Source organism: Saccostrea cucullata, unplaced genomic scaffold, assembly GCF_032062105.1.
Source record: "Saccostrea cucullata isolate Sc308-1 unplaced genomic scaffold, CSIRO_AGI_Scuc_v1 ctg574, whole genome shotgun sequence".
NCBI classification, from domain to species: Eukaryota; Metazoa; Mollusca; class Bivalvia; order Ostreida; family Ostreidae; genus Saccostrea; species Saccostrea cuccullata.
The window spans coordinates 88019-107454 of NW_026919739.1; the positions used below are offsets into that span (position 1 = coordinate 88019).

General features: G+C 32.0%; 2 protein-coding genes across 2 annotated transcripts; both read left to right on the forward strand.

Moving 5' to 3' along the window:
- Positions 1-1817: 1817 nt before the first annotated feature.
- On the forward strand, positions 1818-8434 carry LOC134237168 (vacuolar protein sorting-associated protein 72 homolog). Its single transcript, XM_062719272.1, has 7 exons — positions 1818-1879; positions 3045-3162; positions 4359-4508; positions 4998-5085; positions 5190-5384; positions 5810-5957; positions 8144-8434. The coding sequence occupies exons 2-7, from the start codon at positions 3052-3054 to the stop codon at positions 8406-8408; spliced, it is 957 nt and encodes a 318-aa protein (XP_062575256.1). The 5' UTR covers positions 1818-1879; positions 3045-3051; the 3' UTR covers positions 8409-8434.
- A 1106-nt stretch (positions 8435-9540) lies between these two features.
- Positions 9541-19093, forward strand: LOC134237179 (cell division cycle-associated protein 7-like). Its single transcript, XM_062719282.1, has 10 exons — positions 9541-9613; positions 11267-11349; positions 11433-11507; positions 14561-14707; positions 15066-15170; positions 15815-15946; positions 16308-16394; positions 16506-16568; positions 16702-16838; positions 18721-19093. Exons 2-10 carry the CDS (start codon positions 11296-11298, stop codon positions 18737-18739), a joined length of 819 nt encoding a protein of 272 aa, XP_062575266.1. The 5' UTR covers positions 9541-9613; positions 11267-11295; the 3' UTR covers positions 18740-19093.
- Positions 19094-19436: the final 343 nt, after the last annotated feature.

A 19436-nucleotide genomic window follows, 5' to 3' on the forward strand; every position in this document is an offset into this window, starting at 1 on the left:
CTGACACGTGTTCATGTGATGGTCTTTAAAATACATTATAACTAGACTCAGATCCTGCGTATCCATCTAAACGTTTATTTCAAAGTATTTTTTTTTCTTTTGAAAGAAAGCTCATTCATGAAAAAACATACATGTATTGTCTTGATATAGGTACATGTAGAAGGAAAAAAACTACTAGAATGTATACATAAAAATATTTGTAAAGATAAAATAACTAGTTTTTGACATTCAGATTATGCAAGCAGTGGCGAATCCAGAAATCTGTAAGGGGAGGGGGGCAGTTTTGGGTCTGGGTAGGGGCCGCTGACAGATAAGTCGGACCATTGCAATGTCGGACTATAACAAACTCGGATAAATCGATACAAAAAAGCGTTTGTATGCTTTCGGGTCAAATCAATATACTGCCTTGTAATGTCATCCTTAGAAATGTGAACCCTGGTTACTAAAGACATTAACTACATCATCTATAAAAATAATAGTCCAAATCTTCTTAAAGAAAAGGTCTTGTCAAATAAGAGTTATCATAGGTGTCGGAACCGGGGGAGGGGGGTCTTAGCCTTCCATTTTTTTTTTGTTGTTGCAAAGATAGACATAATATAGTATTGAAAATATGGACGTAAGTTTACCCCCTCACTTTCAACAGGCAGGTAACAGTTTAGGTCAAAAGAAGGTTAGTGGTAGCTTGTTGGGAAATTGGTACGGAAAGAAGTGCGACCCCCCCCCCCCCCCAGTCACACCAAGAAATGACTATTAAATCTTATGTAAATTTTGGACTAAAAAGGGGAAGGGCATACCTTTAGCAACTCCTCATACCTTTCCGATGAGCGGAAAAACAAAGTCAAATCAAATGATTTACGGGTCGTACATATACCCCCCCCCCCACACACACACACATGTACCACATACAAACAAACTTTAACTTCACTGAATGTAAAGATGCCACATTAAATTTACCACAAAAAAGCTTTCCATATTTATCTATCTATAGAATTTCAATGAATAGGATGCGACTATATTTTGTATAAAATTTTAACGAGTGTTACATGTACCTGAGCGGTGTTTATATGCAGGATAGGTTTGCTCTAACCATAATGGCAAGAATTTTTTTTTACATAATCATCTCTACCATGGTTCATCTAACATTTGCCCCCCCCCCCCCCCCCCCGCTTTTCCGAGACGTAACCTTTCAACTATAGAAGTTAGAAATGTTCATTGAAACCCCATCCCTTTTGTTAGTGTAATTAATGTAGTCATTTAGTGTAAAAAATAGTACTGAATGATGTTGGAATTGGAACTTATCCCTGCTCCTGAATCAAACAAAGTCTGTCTTTTTATTTTTTGCTTGTCAGATTCTTTTCAAGTAAATTTGAACCCACCCACCCCTTACACACACACACTTTCAAATACAATTGTAAGTCACTGCTATGTCAGAGATTTTCATGAGTAAGAGACTGAACATAACTAAATCAGCTTGTATTTAACAATGGAGGATTGAATACTAGTATATATCAGATGTATCGTTTGTAATAAAATTTGTATATTTTTAGTGATTTATTTAAATCTAACCGTTCCGCGTTTTAGAAACATCCCTGTGGAAGGGCCGTTCATATTTGACACAATGTGTCATAAAAATGACACTTCGCCCACGAAGACACCGAAAGCGGGAGACCACAATTCTTTGAATTTGCTTGTTTAATTCTTACTGTACAAACTAATTTTAAAAGCATCAGTTTTCTGTGAAATAGCATCGGGTTCGATCTTCATAAAATTGCTGCCTCGAGCAAAGCGGTACCAAAAATTAAAAAAATTAATTAACAAGGATCGAAGGAAAGGAGTTAAATTTAAACGACTTAAAGCACTATTCTCAGTAAAAATAAAGGTGAGGGTCTATCTTTTAAGAAGAGTTACACGAGGATACTTGTAGTTTTTTTCCAATGAGTGAAATTATGCCATACATTTACCTGGGTAGAGACTGAAAATTTGGTCTGACGGGTAGTAGACGTCAGACTAAATTTTCAGTCTCTACCCATCTCGCTGAGATTAACATTTACCAGGACCAGCACAATCTCTTGATTAAGCTGTATAGCTTTATTAAGCTATTCAAAGTAGCTTGATAAAGCTGTTTATGTGCAGTTTTTCACAAAAACGTTTTTAGCAAGAAATAAACAAAAAGTCGCAAGTATTTTACTATTCACTATGTACTATGGATTAGTATCAAAAATACACTTTTTATACAGCCTAAATCATAGAAAATTCTAACATTGCTGCTGTTGAATACTTTTAATCAAAATGTAAATTTCCATTGTTTGAGTAACTGTCCACTACTTTGGGTGCAGTGAGGCGTGGGTAAGAATGATTGCTTTTCATTGTGCTGAACTGTTACCAATCAATTATCCTGTTGGCCATAACTGACCTCCATTATAATTTCATTCAAGAAATAACTGTGTGTCCACTCATCAATAGCCCCAAAACTTTCAAAAATTTGAATACAAAGTCTCTCAAGGAGACACCATTTGGTGAGTGATTTTTACATGCATTGTATTCAGAAGAGTTCAAATTAAAGTTTAATATTTCTAATGCACCAAGGTACGACTTTTTGCACATGTTCAAAAAATAACACATTTGAGAAAAAAGTCGGATAAAATAGTTTAATCAAGCTATATTGAAAAGCTTAATAAAGCTACATAGCTAAATCAAGCAATATAGCTTAATCAAGAGATTGTACCGGACCTGTTTACCAAACGATTCTATATCTGTCTATAGATGCACGTATCATGTGTATAGGTTTATCTTATCGTAACAGTATTCAGTTCTTTTCTTTGGGAAATTAAATTTAATGAAGAACACTGTAAACATGACTTGTTTGTCAAGTATTTAAATTTTTGGACTGATGAACTTTATGTCAATGAATTTAAGTTAGATGTGTTACATGTGCCAGATTCCCAAGACATGTAAAGGATATAATTAAATACCCTATAGGGATACTGGTAGGTTGTTAGTTCCAATGGAATTAGCGGCTAAACCACCTTTCATATTTTTTAAAGCAACACAATGGCTGCTAGCAGGGAAAAGAGAGGCAATGCAGGAAACAGAATGGCTCGCCTGCTTGAAGCAGAGGATGAAGATGAATTTTACAAAACCACATACGGAGGATTCGACGAGGTAAGGTTTGTCAAGAAAACTGTGTGGATCTTTTTTATTGTTTTAATCAGTTGTTTCATTAGAAATGCCAAACAAAAGAACCACATGAAAAATATTTATAATTTAGTTTAAATTACAGTAAAATTTGTCTAATCCGGACTCTGAGTACTCCGGACTTTTGTCCATTCCGTCTACAAATTTTAGTCCCATGCACTTCTTTAACAAATTCAATAAAAAAAATTCTGTGTAGTCCGGATACTGTCTATTCTGTATTCCGAACGGCCATACTAGTCCCAACTGCTCATAATTAACGGTAATTATTCCCTCTAATCCGGCCACAACTGAGTTACTTCAGAGCAATTAACACCTTTCGTGGTGGATGTTATAATCCGTGTTTACATTAGCATGATTAGTGCCATAAGACGTAATCTGTGAAATGCGGCGGTGACGCAGCCCACTTGAAAAATATATTATATGATTAAATTACAATTTAAAAAAATTAACTTTGTTTTAACTCCTTTTACTACATTAAAACATAAACACAAAAATATATGTACGCGATTTACAAATCAATATATAAATCGGGATCGAAAATCGAACGTATTTCAAAATGGCGCCATAACACTGTGGGGGAAGACGTAGTTTTTTTTACATAAAAATTAAAAGTTCAATCTAATAATTAGCACATCGTAAATAATTGCGCATTGTTAATACATTGAATGAGATCTTTGACAAGCGAAACCCGGTCCGCTTGATACATAGTAAGCCTATATTATGCGTGCCTGTCCTGTATATTTTGATTGAGGTAACATTTCACCCGACTTTCATACTTCGTGATTGAACAAATAAGAAAATAAATTTAAGTCATGTGAGACTATTCTATAATTTCAGACTCCAAAATATTAATTTATTTCATCATTTAATTTTATTTATAATATGTATATGATGTACTTGTAAATAAACAACGAAATTTTCGAAATTGACATTTTCCTGCATTTTTCCTGCACTACGGATTCTGTCTAAACCGGCCAAATTTTATGGAACCGGCGGTAGCCGGTTTGGACAAATTATACTGTACATGTGAAGACCACATTTTAAATCTGTATATCTGCTGAAGTAGCTTTGGAAATTCTTTCACGGTTGACTTACTTGACTACATGTTCATGTAATTTGAAAAAAAAGGTCTATAATGATGGTTTCATTGATTGGATGTTTAGGAAGAAGGCGATGTAGTGTACGAGTCAGAGGAGTCAGAAGAAGATGAAACAGACTCTGATATAAGTATTGATGAAAATGATGAGCCTAAAAGTGACGATGAAGATGAAGGTCCGAAGAAAAAGAGAAGAGTCGTTACTAAAGCTTATAAGGTACAGAGTTTCCTGATTACTGCAGGGACTGTTGTTTCTCTTGTTTGCATGTAGACAATACTGACAAATGGTAAATTGATTTGCATGTACAAAACAAGATATAACAAATGATTCTTTTTGCCAGTATATATAGCATGTAGAATTACCGTACAAGTGGAAATTTTAGCGAGACACAAATTTAGCGATTTGTCCTTAAAAACTGATCATTTATTTTTAACGAGATGTTATTTTAGTGATTTTAAAATGCATATTAAAGAAGCTGTTACAAATAAAACACAACTAATTTTTAGCGATATTCAATTTTAGCAATCTTGGCCTCCTCGCTAATAATGCCAAAATTAAATCCTCGCTAAAAATTCTTCTTATACGGTACATATTCTTAAGTTTGCTATTAATACCATGCAAACATTATAAAATTTTTGTGGCATATAGGTATACTTACGTATAATTTTAGGATTCACATGTACATACATCTAATTCTTATTATAGGAACCACCTGCAAAGAAGAAAACAGAAGATAAAAAACCGAAACCTAAAACAGAGAAAGTTTCCAAAGTACAAATTTATCACACACCAGGTACGGAAGATATCTTGGGTGGTACTAAGTATTTTATGTTCATAACTAGAGGGAGGAATATTTCTTGACACTTTCTTTTTATAATATTTATTATATGTGAACAGAAAAGAAGAAACTTAGAAACACAACATCAGAAAAGTCCAAAGCCAGAGAACAGAGAGACAAGCAGCGAGAGGCCAGAGCCAAAATGCTGAAGGAAATGGCGGCTCAGAAGCGAGTGTCAGAGGTCAGGAGGTTAACTCAGGAGGAGCTACTGGAGGAGGCAAAAATCACAGAAGAGGAGAATCTGACATCTCTGGGTAAGTGTGAGCGAGTCTAAAGAATACTGTAAACCAGCTTTTATTCACGTGCAAGAAATATTCACGAGTTTCATGACTACTTGGACTTGTGAATATTAATCACTGCAGACCCTTTCTTTTGCTTTGTATTTGTAGAGAATAATTCCTCAATTGCGAAAATTAATTGTGGAATGATCGTGGAATGATTTAAAACTGATAAATTGCAAATTTATAAAAGATGACACAAATAATAATTGGTTTACAGTAAATCTCTGAATGAGTCAAACTCGTACTTAGAATAAAAGGAGTGAAGGTGATGAAGATTTTTTTTTTTTAGAACAAAAGCGAAATACTGAATTTTAAATTAAACAAAAAGCATTCACAAAAATAAATCATTGAAAAGAATATTGTTTCAGTGAGATTAATGTTAATGATGTTATTTGCAGAAAATTATCAAAGAATGGAACTAGAGAAAAAGAAGAACCGCATTCAGAAACAAATGCATCGAGGTCCAATCATCCGCTATCATTCCATGACCATGCCTCTGATTGAGGAGCTTCCCCCAGAGCCAGAAATCAGTGTGGATGAGGACAGGTAAATGTGATTGACTCTGATGTTTTATATTTGTCTCAAGCAAAGTAGACTAGACTTATAGTTAGAAAAAAAATACCCTATCTCTCATTGATCAACCTCAATATTTTGGGAGATATGAAAGTAAGAATTATGTGTCTTCTTCACAGGGATTGGTTGGTTGTAATAAGTTTTAATAAAAGTGAAGGAATGTATTGTTTTTGTTCACCTGAGCCAATGGCTGAAGTGAGCTTCTCTGAACTGACACTTGCCTGTTTATCTGTCATTTATTCGTTTGTTAGCTTTTCATATATTTACCACTTCTTATCCAATAGGCATGTTGCACTCCATGGAAAAATAAAAAAAAAAATGGTAAAAGTAGGATAGCATCATTATTCATGAATCATGTTCTCTCAGAAAATAAAAAAAAATAGCACTATCATATAGTTACGCATCTTCGCTAGCCAAGGATTTCTGATACGCTACTCTCCTCATAAACCCTTGGCATACGGTGTTCATAGAAATCGGGATTTTTACCAGAGTTCTGATTGGATTTCAGTACACCCAGGTCGACCAATCAGCAATTGTTTTTTGTAAATGACGATATTTGCGTTCGGGATACATCTTCACTCTTTAATCTCGGAAATGAAAAACGCAAGAAAACAACGATCCGTAACATTCAATTCTAAAAATAGCCATGGTGTCATCCAATATCTTCTAAATATGTGATTATAGATTCCAATATCTTCTAAATATGTAATTAAGAATCTATATTGAAGCTTCAGATTTGTTCTTTAAATAATGAATAAACATAACTCAATTATTGCTTCTTAATTATTCTTGAAAAAACTTTGATTTAATTTTTTTTAACACGTGTCTTTATTTCTGGCGATGACGCAATCTGTGCATACCTGATAGATTCGAGATCACGTTACGGAAAACATTCCCGTCTTTTGACTTCACCGTATGACAAGGGTTTATGAGGAGAGGAGCGTATCAGAAACCCTTGGCTAGCGAAGATGATAGTTACAATTTTTTTTTTGAACTTATGATATTCTTATGATAATTTACTGTCTGCTGAAATCAAACAAATACCAAATTGAAAAAAAAAGAATGTCTGGCCACAATTAAAACATTGTTTAGTTGCCCCCTCCTGGCCGACTGACTGAAAATGGCCCAGCTAAAAACTTTTCTTTTACACTCCAGGACAATTTTTTTTCTTTTTATTCCTCTCATCCTGTCTGACAACAAATACAAAGGTTTTTTTAAGTTGCAAGAACTTGTAACCAATCCCTTTGTATAAATTATACAATAAAATATGTTCAAAACAACAAATACATGTATGTTGAAATTTTCTGGAAAAAAAGATTTTCCCACCTACCCAATAATTTTCCCCTGATTTGAGAGTGGGCAAACAAACATTATTTTAAAGATGCCCTGGACTCAGAAATTTCAATTCTTGGAGCAATTTCTATGTTACATTTGTATTTCCATTTTTAATTGTTTTTTTTTTAATTCTCATTTTGCAGAGTTTAAATGTTGAATCTTTTTGGAATATTGAATATAAATTTAGCAAACATGTGGCATGCACAATAGTCATCAATGAGCATTTTTCCATTTTGGTTGTTATTAAACCAGTATATTTTTGTACTGTACATAAATAATTGCAAATGATAATATTTGGTGATATTGGATCTAAATTTTAGAATGGTTGTTGCTAAAATATGTACTCCATAAAAAAACCTGGTCAGGCCAAAATAAAATTATAGTTTGTTTGGAATTGCCTCTCGCCTCATTGAAATGCCCCCTCCTGAAAAAAAATTATTGACCAAAAGTAGGAAGATTTTTTTTATTTAATTTTTTTGCCCGTTATCACATGCACAATACAAAACACTGAAATGTAGTGTCAGATCTATGCAAAATTATGTTTCTTTGTTGATGGTAGATACTTTTTTAAAAGTCAGAAAATGTAATTACTGTTTTATACTGAGAAATTTATCAAAAATTTAAAATTTATAAAAAAAAAATAATTTCCCTTCCTCCCTACTGTGTCTGAAACCCTTCAGGCAGCAATTCCAAACAAACAATTTTTTAAGGGTGGCCTCAGTTATTTATTTTAACCCATAAAATACCCGATAGGATTGAAGTTTTATGCATTAATATTTGTTACAAATAAAAAAATGTCTCAATTTATCATCTTGTAATTTCAGTGCTGAACCACAGAGAAAATTGGATGAAAATGAAAAGTGTTCAAGAACATTTATTACATTCACGGATGAGAGAAACTACCGTGAATATTTCTCGCAGCGAAAGGCGAAAATTCCTCATAAACAATTCTGCCCAGTTACTAAGTTACCTGCCAAATACTTTGATCCAGTGACACAGACACCCTTTGCTAATTTACAAGCATTCAAATGTATCAGGGAAGCTTATGCTCAGCAGTTAGCAGAGGAATCTGACCAACGTAGAAAATGATATCAATAAAGTTTTTCTTTCATGTACATTTGCTTTATTTTGTTATTTGGCACAATGATAATGTGCATCTCTACATCAGGAATCTTTTTTATTAAAGAACTTACGACTTAGACCAAAACTTTTAGTTGATCATAAAGTTTGCAAAATTAAAGAGTTTAAAATTTCTATCATGATACTAGTAATATCTTGATACATTCCTTTTAAAAAGTTTAAAACCATCTTAAATTTAACAGAAAAAAGAAAGTTATAAGAAGAATTTTTGGTTTCATTCATAAGTTCTTTTATAAAATGGGCCAAAGACTGGAGTGTCTGTCTTTATCAAAATACAAGAGAAAAGAATTCTGGTATTATTGCAGTCAATATTAATAATTTTCAATTAAAAGTGATGATTTTGTTACTTTGCCAGCTGTTTAAGATGCGCATCAGCAGTGGCTACAATAGAATTTTCAAACAAGTGTAATTAGCTCTTCATTGCATTATTAGCAATTGTTGACAAAATGATTGATAATATAGTAATTTGGTGACCCTGAACTTGTATACTTGAACCTTGAATTATCTATCTGTTGCAGAGTAGTTTGCATTGATAAATCAAACACTTGACAGTAGGCATTATTACTGAATACCTCTCCTCTGACTGCTTCTATTTGAAAGATAATTAATTGATTGATTTAGAAATTTTTTCCAGGGGGTTGGGATGGGGGGTCCATTCCTGTCAAAATAAAAAAAATATCCGACCCAGAAGCCCCCCCACCAAAATACTACTTTCCGAAATGAGTAAAGATATGAATTTTCATAACAACTCAACACAGATCCACGGGTTTCTAAGAGCAATGAGGAGAGGATCAGCCATTTTGTAGGTGGCTCCAGGTCACTTACTAAGTTTTATCTAAAAATAAATGCAAATTTCTAGGGTAATACGGACCCCCCCCCCCCCGAGAAGTATTTATTGTAAATAGGCCTATTATACAGGATATTAAACAGTTTGAGTACCTGAACATTTACTGTACATATAACCAGGGACCTATATACTTTATACTTAGTATATACGTCCCTGATATAACGTTACAGCTGAAACATTAACAGAAGCACGACTAATTTGACGTACAAGTTGTTTAAAAAAATTAAACGGCGGAGCGCCCTCTGCTGGTGGCGGGAAAATCTAAAGAAGCACATGTTCTAGCGTACCGGTGTTTGTAGTTGTCAGTGTAAGTATAACTGAATTTTAGATGAATAATTAAAGTTAGTATTAAAATAACTTTTCTTAACAGTGTTAGTTTTGCGTTCGGACAGAAAATCAATCGCTAGTTGACATGGAAAATGGTGAACAGATTCTGTTTCTTGATCGAAGTTATATAGGCCTAGATCTATGTCAGATATGGCTTTTATTAAATCAAAATGTCTGCAGCATTCATACAATGCATGGTGTGAAATTGGATATGCATCACCATTTGATACATATTATTTGTGATCATAGCTGAAATATACATTTGCAAATAAAGCGATAAATAAATCCATCTTTATATTAAAGGTACTCGGACACAGATTTGAAGTTATTATTTTCTCTATAATATTACGACTTATATATTTTAATAGCATTTCACAAAAATTAAGTAAAAATCTTATTTCGTTTAAAAGATATTGAAATTTCAAATTTTTCGGCGGGTTTGATTGACATATCCTTGCACTCTCACAAATTTAATTTTATTCTTAATCCTTAGGAAAAGTGGCAATCTCGTTTTGTATAAATGAAAAATATTAATACTATAATCCAGAAAATTGATAGTTCGAAAGCAAAACAAACGCACAATATATTGTCAGTCCGTGCAGTTGTGGTAAGCAGACTGTGACGATTGAACGCACCCGGGGAATTCTAAATATAAACAATAACAGAACTCGAGCCCTGTTTACAAAAACTGTGTACATAACACGAGTGTGCTCGATTTGCTAAACTCTGTACGCATCTCTTAGTTCGGAATGACGATGCTTGTGAAGGTGTTTTGCTTTCTAACATTTCTACTCTGAATAATATATTTTTTTTTTTGGATAAAAGTTTTAATATTTCTCATTAAAACACATCAAAATTGCCAATTTTCCTAAGGATTAAGAATAAAGTAAAAATTTGTGAAAGTGCAAGGATGTGTCAATCAAACCCGCCAAAAAATTTAAAGTTTTAATAACTTTTAAATGAAATAAATTTTTTAATCAATTTTTGTGTGAAATGCTATTAAAATATATAATTCGTGATATTATACAGAAAAAATGAGAAAATATTAACTTCAAATCTGTGTCATAGTACCTTTAAACTGTGGAAAGGAGGCTATGTACAGCAATTTTGCTTATTTGATAGTGACAGATAATTGTAAGTCCCTTTTTGGTTTGTAGCTATGAAGAAACACAATAAAGCATGAGGCTGTATTAAGTCAGTTGTTTGCACTGAATTGATATTTTTAAAGACATCCCTTTCTCTTCCTCCCTCTCTCAAGGTTGCCTGAATTGTTGACCAAGATTTTCCCAGGAATCTCATTTTAATTGAACTATGTATCATATTTATTCCAACAAATGGAAATAATTCACACTTTAAAAAAAACAATGACAGGAAGTAAAAATTTCCAGATAAATTGTTTTCCATTCATAGAGAACCCTCGGGCAACATATTATCTTAATCACATCTTATCTTAATCCATTTTCAATTTCCTAGGTGTAAGACTGCCTCTTTATATTAATTAGTGGACAAACATCTCTTGTTCGAATTGACTGGAAAGACCTGTCACTCTAAGTGTTGTGTCATTAAACAGAAATAATCTCAAGCAAGGATTGGACAAAGAGATGAAAGAATTTATTTCAGTACTTCATTTCAGAGTGAATAGTAGAGGCAGAATCAATTACCATGATTAACTATGAAGAACTTCGAGCCAAAAATTTGGCAGACAACAAAGTCATTGTAAGTAAATGGTACCATATTTTTCCTCTTGAACATGTAAATGAAATTTTATTTCACATTAATCTTGAACAATTAATTTGTAGTTGGAGAAGTTGATGGCAGATGTAAAATGGCTTCCAGAGACAAAGAAAATTGTCCCAAGAGACAAGGTTATTAAGGTACATAGAATAATTTACCTGGAAAGTCCTGTCCATCTGTATGTGATTTGTTGTGATTAAGAGGTAGTCCACTGAAAATCAGGCAATGGGTGGCACATCGCATGTCATGGATTTTTATTATTTTTTGCATGTAGACTTATTAAAGCAAGTGTTTACACATGACAACATCAAAAAAAATTTTAGTGCTCCACTAGTCCTATTTTTGGTAAGTGTTCAATTTTAAGTGCAAAAAGGTCAACATGGGGGTAAAAAAAATACTACGTTTTTATTTTGTTTTATATGTACCAGATACGCAAAACCTGGATGTGTCTATCAATATTATTTATACCATAGACTCTTATCTTTAATTTTAGAAATGAATAAGACCCCAATTTATATTTCTTTAGAAAAAAATATGTGGTCCAAAATTGAGTTTAGCAAGTAACTTTTTGAATTCTTTACCCAATTTTCATTACGTTATAAAACCCAATACATTTCAATGACAGATTTTTTTTCTCATGTTATTATGAATACAAAGTACAAACTATTGAGTCACTCAATAAAATCAGTGGGCACCCTTATATTGAGAGAATTAAAAGGAGTCAAATTTACCTATGTTTTACAATTTTTCACAATTAAACCGATCCCGACCGGAATTATATTAAGAAGGAAATACTATAATTGTTATGTTAAATTTGGCTCTTTTGTTGTAATATGGCCAAAAAATTACTTGATTTATTTTTGTACATGTCTTATGGGTGGCAGTTGTCTTTAGTTTTATAACTTTACACATTTTGCATTATTTTCAATCGGGATCGGTTTTATTTCAATCGGGATCGGTTTTTACCGTAAAACTAGAAATATTCTGCATTTAATGTATCAGAAAAAAATATGCTTGTCTTTTATTTCTGTTCAGTTAGTCAACTGTTTTAAAATTATTTTATCCATGGATTCAAATGTTTATACATTTTATTTCAAATACTAATGCCTTTTACGTACATGAAGATTACAATCATGTATAACATCTGTTTGATTTCTTGATACTCGGTATTAAAAAAACAAGTTTTTGTACATGCATTATGCAACAACTGAGAGTAAACAGCTTATCTTTATTAAATATCTTATTTCCAACTTAATTTTTTTTAAATTCTCTTGTGAATTAAAGAGTTCAATTCTATCATTGGCGAAAATATACTTGCACGTACCTAAATGCAGAAAATATTTTAAATGTGCACAGTCTCGGCTTTATCCAAATTTTTTAAACCTGTCATCTATAAAAGCCGTTTCCCCTATATTTTCATCTTATAAAATTTAATTTTATATTAATAAGAAAATAAGTTATTTCATATATATAGTATCATTATTTAAGAGCCTAGAAATCGCAAGCAAAAAGCCGGGACGGGGTGGGGTGGGGGGAGGGGCAAGGCGGCATATTAAAAAAAAAACTTTCATCAATGGGAAAACATTTTAGAATTGGCCAACATGGTCACATTTTTTAACTTCATATTGAATGTGAGTATGTGATTTTTTCAATCACCAAATTTAACCAAAAAAAAAAAAAAAAAAAAAAAAAACAAACAAACAAACAAACAAACAAACAAAAACAATACAAAACAAAAAATACGCCCACGAAATTCTCCGTTTTAGCGGCAAATTGAAGTGGGGAGTTCAACAGTAATTTTCCTCAATAAATATTTTTTAAATCTTATTTTTCACTTTTTTAATAAAATATTTTTAATCGTACCGTGGATCGTTTACTTTGGTTTGACTGCATAGATAAATATAATCAAAAGTTTTTTTTTGTTTGTTTGTTTGTTGTTTTTTTTTTTGTGCGTGTGTGTGTGTGTGTGTGTGTGTGTACAAATATCATGAAATAAACATCTCAACTCCGTTGACTTGAATTAAATGTTGCGTAAATCTAAAATATTCATCTTTCCTTGATAATCAGAAGAAAATAAAATCTCTTCACATCCTAATTTTATAAGAAATATTCAATATAAACAATTAATTATTTGTACGCATAGCCTAGTAAATCAGTTTTAAAAATTTGTTCTCGGACATGTACAAAATTACTTTTCAAAAGGGACTTCTAGCTGAGACGTCGCCCGTGAAAAAAATACATTTTATATAAAAATATATGATTATTTAACAAGTAGGATGATGCACTCTGAAAAGTAATTGAACAGAAAAAGAGAAATTATTTATTTTTAATCGTTTTATTTGCGCTTTTATGCAAAGAATTTACAAACTTCTTTGGAAAACTTGTAACTATTTAATTGTGACGCAATATTAGTCAGGTATATGACGTCACTGATACATCAATGGAAACGTGGATTCAACCTGAATAATACTGCCAATCTTAATCTAAATATTACGTTTGGAGGCGAAAATGAATTCTATTTTGAAAATAAAGTAGTAATTTTTTGTTAAATAATTTTATTTTGTGTATATATTCTAAATATTTTACTAGGATTTCGATAGTAAGGTGTTTAGCAGATTTACCGATGCCACGGGAGATAACTCTTACATCGCAAAATTTCATAAAAACGTCGATATATTTTGACAGAAAACTACTATCAAAAGTGTTTTGCCCACCAATTTTATTTTTGAAACTGAAAGACGAAATATTTCTAGATTTAGTTCAGCATGAATTATAGTCCTGTTAAATAAGTATTGGAAATTACAGTTCGTTGTTTCTGATCTAAATTCAATGGTTTATATAGGGGAATTCAAGAACACGAAACAAAAGGATATTTTACTAAATAAGCAATTTTAAAACAAATCTTCGATTACATTATTCCATTTGGACTACATTGATATTGTTTTCAATAAAATATCAAATATTCGTCACATTCGATGTGCCGCCTATTAATACAATACTGCCTGGTTTTTCAGTGGACTACCTCTTAAATGCATAATTTCATAAATGTAACGAAGAAAATTTAAAACTTATAAAAAATTTTAAAGAGTGAAAGAGTAGTGTTTAAATTAATTTACCTTAGGATTAAATGGTTAAATGATTTCCTTATTTGCATTTTTTTGAGGATGTGCCTTATTGTCAATTTTTTTTTCAGGCACCACGAAAACCCAGAAAGTCAGAACCACTTGGTCCAATTAGACGCAATCCCTCCAGAAAAGCTCGTATCAGTGGAAAATCCACTCATTCAGATAAACGACGCCATAGTGATCCTGTCCTAGACTCTGATACTTCTCCAACTAATGTAAAACACTTGTTCTAAAATAGTAAATTTTGGAATAGTTTATTGGGTGATTTTAATTTCTGTAACGTCTTGCAGATGGGAATATTGCTTTTAAAAGATTTAACTATAGCGAAATGTTAGTCAAATGGCAGCTTTTTGAACCATAATTTATATAATGTTTGGTCAAAAAAAAAGTGAAATTTTTTTATATTTCTTTTGTTTTTGCTTTAGATAATCTATTAAATTAATCAAGACTGTTGGGACATGCTTTGTTATTGTTGATTTTACAGTAAATTGGTATATAAATATAATGCATATATCCTGGCCTTGTTTATAGTATTTACTGATTATGTATCACACTCTTGTGATTCTTTTGCAGAAGCTACAAGTTCGCTTTGGATTTTTTAACAAGTCCTCATTGACAAGTGTAAAACATGATGGTAGTGAGGATGAAGAAGAGAATGAGGACATTGAGGAGGAATGTGTAAGTTTGACAATTTCATGAAAGCATTGAACTCTTGATTCTGGAGGTCTTGTGTTGTTTAACACCAAGATGTGCCAAAAAATTAAATACTTTGTAATTTTTATATGCTTAAAAATGACTGAAATCAGTAACTGATGTCCAAAACATATACATGTAACAAACGTTTCTTTTGCTTCCTTTGATTCAGCTAAAATTGAGGTTGATTAGGGCAATGTCATATTTTAGAATAAGAGCTACTGTTTATAGGTTCATGTACAGTGGAGACTTGTTTATCCGGACGCTTTGGTTCCTGGTAAATTTGTCTGGATATACGAAATGTCTGGATGCCTGAATTACCAGTTAAACAAGACAAAATAACATTTAAAAAATTCTGTTCCAATGAAAAATTGTCCGGATACTGAAGCATCTGGATATCTGGTGTCCGGATATCTGAAGACCCTATGTATATGTAAATAAACAGTAAAACTCGTTTAGTACGAACACGGATATTGCGAATTCACGGATATAGCGAAGTCATTTTGTTTCCCCAGCTATATAAATTTGTAAATTTCTTATACGGATATAACGAATTACGGATATAGTGAAGTAATTTCAAAGGTCCCAGCGACTTCGTTATAACCAAGTTTTGCTGTATTAATTTTCAGGTTGAAAAACTGCCAAAGTCCAACCATACCAAGAGCTTTCAGATTGACACCAGGACTGCTGATGAAATAACAGAGGATGATCTGGCTCTCGTTGCTGTCTTTGTCAGTGAGAAACGTTACGACAGCTTTTATGTAAGTATGAACTTAAAGTCTATCTAATAGTGCATGGATCAGGAATTATCAAAAAATAAGTTTAAGCATTGATGAATACCAGCCCGCTTTTTTTTTAACAGAAGAGCATAGACCAGGATTAGAATATATTATTGCAAAATATATTCTTTTGTACCTTAGTCTGAAAAAGGAATAATCACTTGTATGTTTTTGGAAATACATGTCATATTTTTAAAGCATCATCCATTCTTTTATCAGTATAAAGTTTAAGAATAGCTGTTAGAAATAGCTGAAATTGTTGCTTTTAGTAGTAAGAACTGTAAGATTGACCCTATGTTTGCTGTTTTTAATTAATTATACAGTATAGGTTTGTGTTTTACAGGGAACTTCATGTCACCAGTGCAGACAGAAAACAGCAGACATGAAAACTATCTGTAGGTCAGGGACCTGTTTTGGTGTCAGAGGTCAAGTAAGTGAAGAAAAATTAATTGTCAGTCTGGTGGGTAGGCAGGCATATGGTTATTTCAAACACTGGTTAAAGATATTAAAGCAACTAGAAAATTTTTGTTTTAAATTTCAGTTTTGTGGTCCTTGCCTAAGAAATAGGTATGGAGAAGATGCAAAGGAAGCTCTGAAGAATGAGGTGTGTTCTTAAGAGTTATATGAATATATAAAACTATCTTTGTCGAAATTGTTTGGAATGGAATACTTGTAAGGAAATTACATTTAAATAAGATAATATCAACGTATGATTTATTTATTTTTTGGTCTTACAGAATTGGGCATGTCCTCCATGCAGAGGAATATGTAATTGTAGTTTCTGTCGTAAGAAGCAGGGAAAGTCCTGCACCGGCATCATGATTCATCTGGCAAGACAAAGTGGATTTGAGAGTGTCAAGGATTACCTTCAGAAGTAAGAGTTACAGTTTCAAATATTATTTAACGTTTTATTTGGGAAAATTCATGGCTTTGGACCTTTCCATGGCATGCTGTTAATCCTTTCTATACACTAGTAGTGAAAAAAAGTTTTCTGGACATTGAAAAATGTTATATTGAGTTTATATATTTGTATTCTTGGCATAGGATATGCACCTGTTGTATACCCACGTGTTGTATAACCCATCAAAATTTCAAAAATATATTGATAAACAAATTGAAACGGGGGAAAAACATGCAAATCAAGTGTGAATATATATGTAAAATGAAAATGTTTAAAATTGTTTGCATTGATAATAAATTGTCGATTATAACACACTGAGTATTTTAAGTTATTTAAAAAAGGCAGATCACTTTAACTTCCTGAAAATATCACAATATCAGAACTGTACTGGTAGAGGGACTTTAAGAATATATTTTCCCCTGTATATTATTAGGGCCCCCATATGAAGTTGTGCCCTGATATAATCACTCTGTCTGGATTATTATTTTGAATTTTCCACAAATTTTCTTTTTTTTTGTGGTAACTTTTTTTATGGTTGCCCAATCAAGTTCAAATTTGGAATGGTAGTTGCAGTAGGCAAAAATACATATTTTGATGCTAAGTTTATTCTCTATGTCTTCTGGTTTGGAGCTGGGGTTTTTGTTAATTTTTTTGCATTTTAATGGTTTTATTTTTTATTTTGGTTGCCCAATTGTTCAAATTTGGTATGGTAGTTCAGATAGGCAGAAATACATATTTTGGAGCTAAGTTTGTTTCTTTATGTCACCTGGTTAAGAGCTGGGGTGGTGGGGTAAATTCCTTAACTTTATATAAGAATGCATTGGCAAAGAGAGATAACTGCTGAAGATGTTCCCATTGTAAACTGAATGCTGCTATGAGTCCCTTAAAGATAAATTAGCTTTCCTCCTGAAGAAAATCCAGAGCATTATCTTTATCTGTCACATTGTGATGAATTACCACCTCTGTCTGCAAATGAAGTTTGTTTTGAAGTTAAGTCAATTTGGAATGCTATGAACACTCTGAAATGTGGATTTAAATATAAATTTTCATAATTTATTTTTGCTTAATAGTTATGATTTCATTGAATTCTAAAAACAAGATATATAGATTAAAGAAGATTTTTTGATTTACTTTTTTTCACTTTATGTTAATTCAACAATATTATTAATTTTTAAGGTAGAAATAAAAAAATCATTAAACTGAAAAAATTGTAACTTTAAAAGAAAATGATGAGAGAGGAATTAATCCCTTGGGATTAAGTATTAGCCTGCTGCAGAAAATTGAGTAGGCTTTTTTTATCTGTCACTTTAAGATTAATGAAAACCTTTGTCTGCAACTGCTGTTTGTTCAAAGTTAAGGTCAAGCCTTCATGATATTTGCATTCATTGAAGGCTGGATTTTATATAACACAAGCTTCATAATTGTTTAAATATACATTCAATGTTAAGTCGTTCTTTACTGCCTAATGTAAGTACAAGAATATTATTTTCAGATTTTTGAACACAGGAATTATCTTGAAATTTTAAGAATACAGTTGCTGTTGCTTATTCTTCGTACATTTTTTAATCATTCCGTAGGCTGCACCCTTTTAATTTTACCCCATGGCGGGGCCCTTGCTGACTGGTCAGTTTTCTAGTTGTGAATGTATTCAGTGTGTACCATATTTGGCGATGAATGATTTTCAAACAAGTTAGCATTGATTTGATGTTCTTATTCATGTATCAATGTTAAAGGCATTTAGTGATGTACTTGAATTAGCTGAAATATATTTCCACCAAAAGTGCTGAAAAGAATACACCACCAAATGTAATGTTTATAGTATGTTTTGTAATGCCTGTTTAATTTTCTCTTTCAGTTTTTCTAAGAAGATATGAAGAACAAAATGTTGTGTTACAAATTGACAAGTTTATCAATACTTTATTGGCAGCACCAGAAGTTAAGTTTTATAAATGTTTTATTGCAGTTCTTGTATTGTTGCATGTTGTGTTTGTTTGATCATTGGCAGTTATACAGAAACTTTTTTTTACCTAGATGAGATGTATATATGCATGTAAAGGATTTTAAAAGAATATCTTTAGTGCTAAGTTGTACTACTTGTATTACCCTGTGCAAATGAATCATGATCCTCTTATATTGTTTTAGTCATTACTTTAAATTTTTATATCCTAAAATGAATAATGTATTAAAATGATTCAGATTAATGTGATTAAATAATTTTAGAACTTGAATATTCTGTTTGAGATCGTTTTTCTTTTTTTTAAAATCGATTCGAGTCTAGTGGAGTCTCTGATGATTTTTTTAAGGATTTTGATTTTGTTCCTATAATGCTTTACAGCCTTTTTAGAAATTAAAGTGTAGGTGTAGTTTCATCGGTATATATAGGCCGAAAAATTCCTTAAAGGTTGAACTTAAAGCTGAACATGATTTTCAGGAGGATTTTGTCTGCCATATTGTTTTATTCACTCCCAATGTCTGAGGGCCTATACATAAAGCTGCCCACTTAGTTAAAATATATTTCAATTTCTATTTAATTTTTTTTCTGTGGTAACTTTTTGAAAGTTAGCGGAGTTG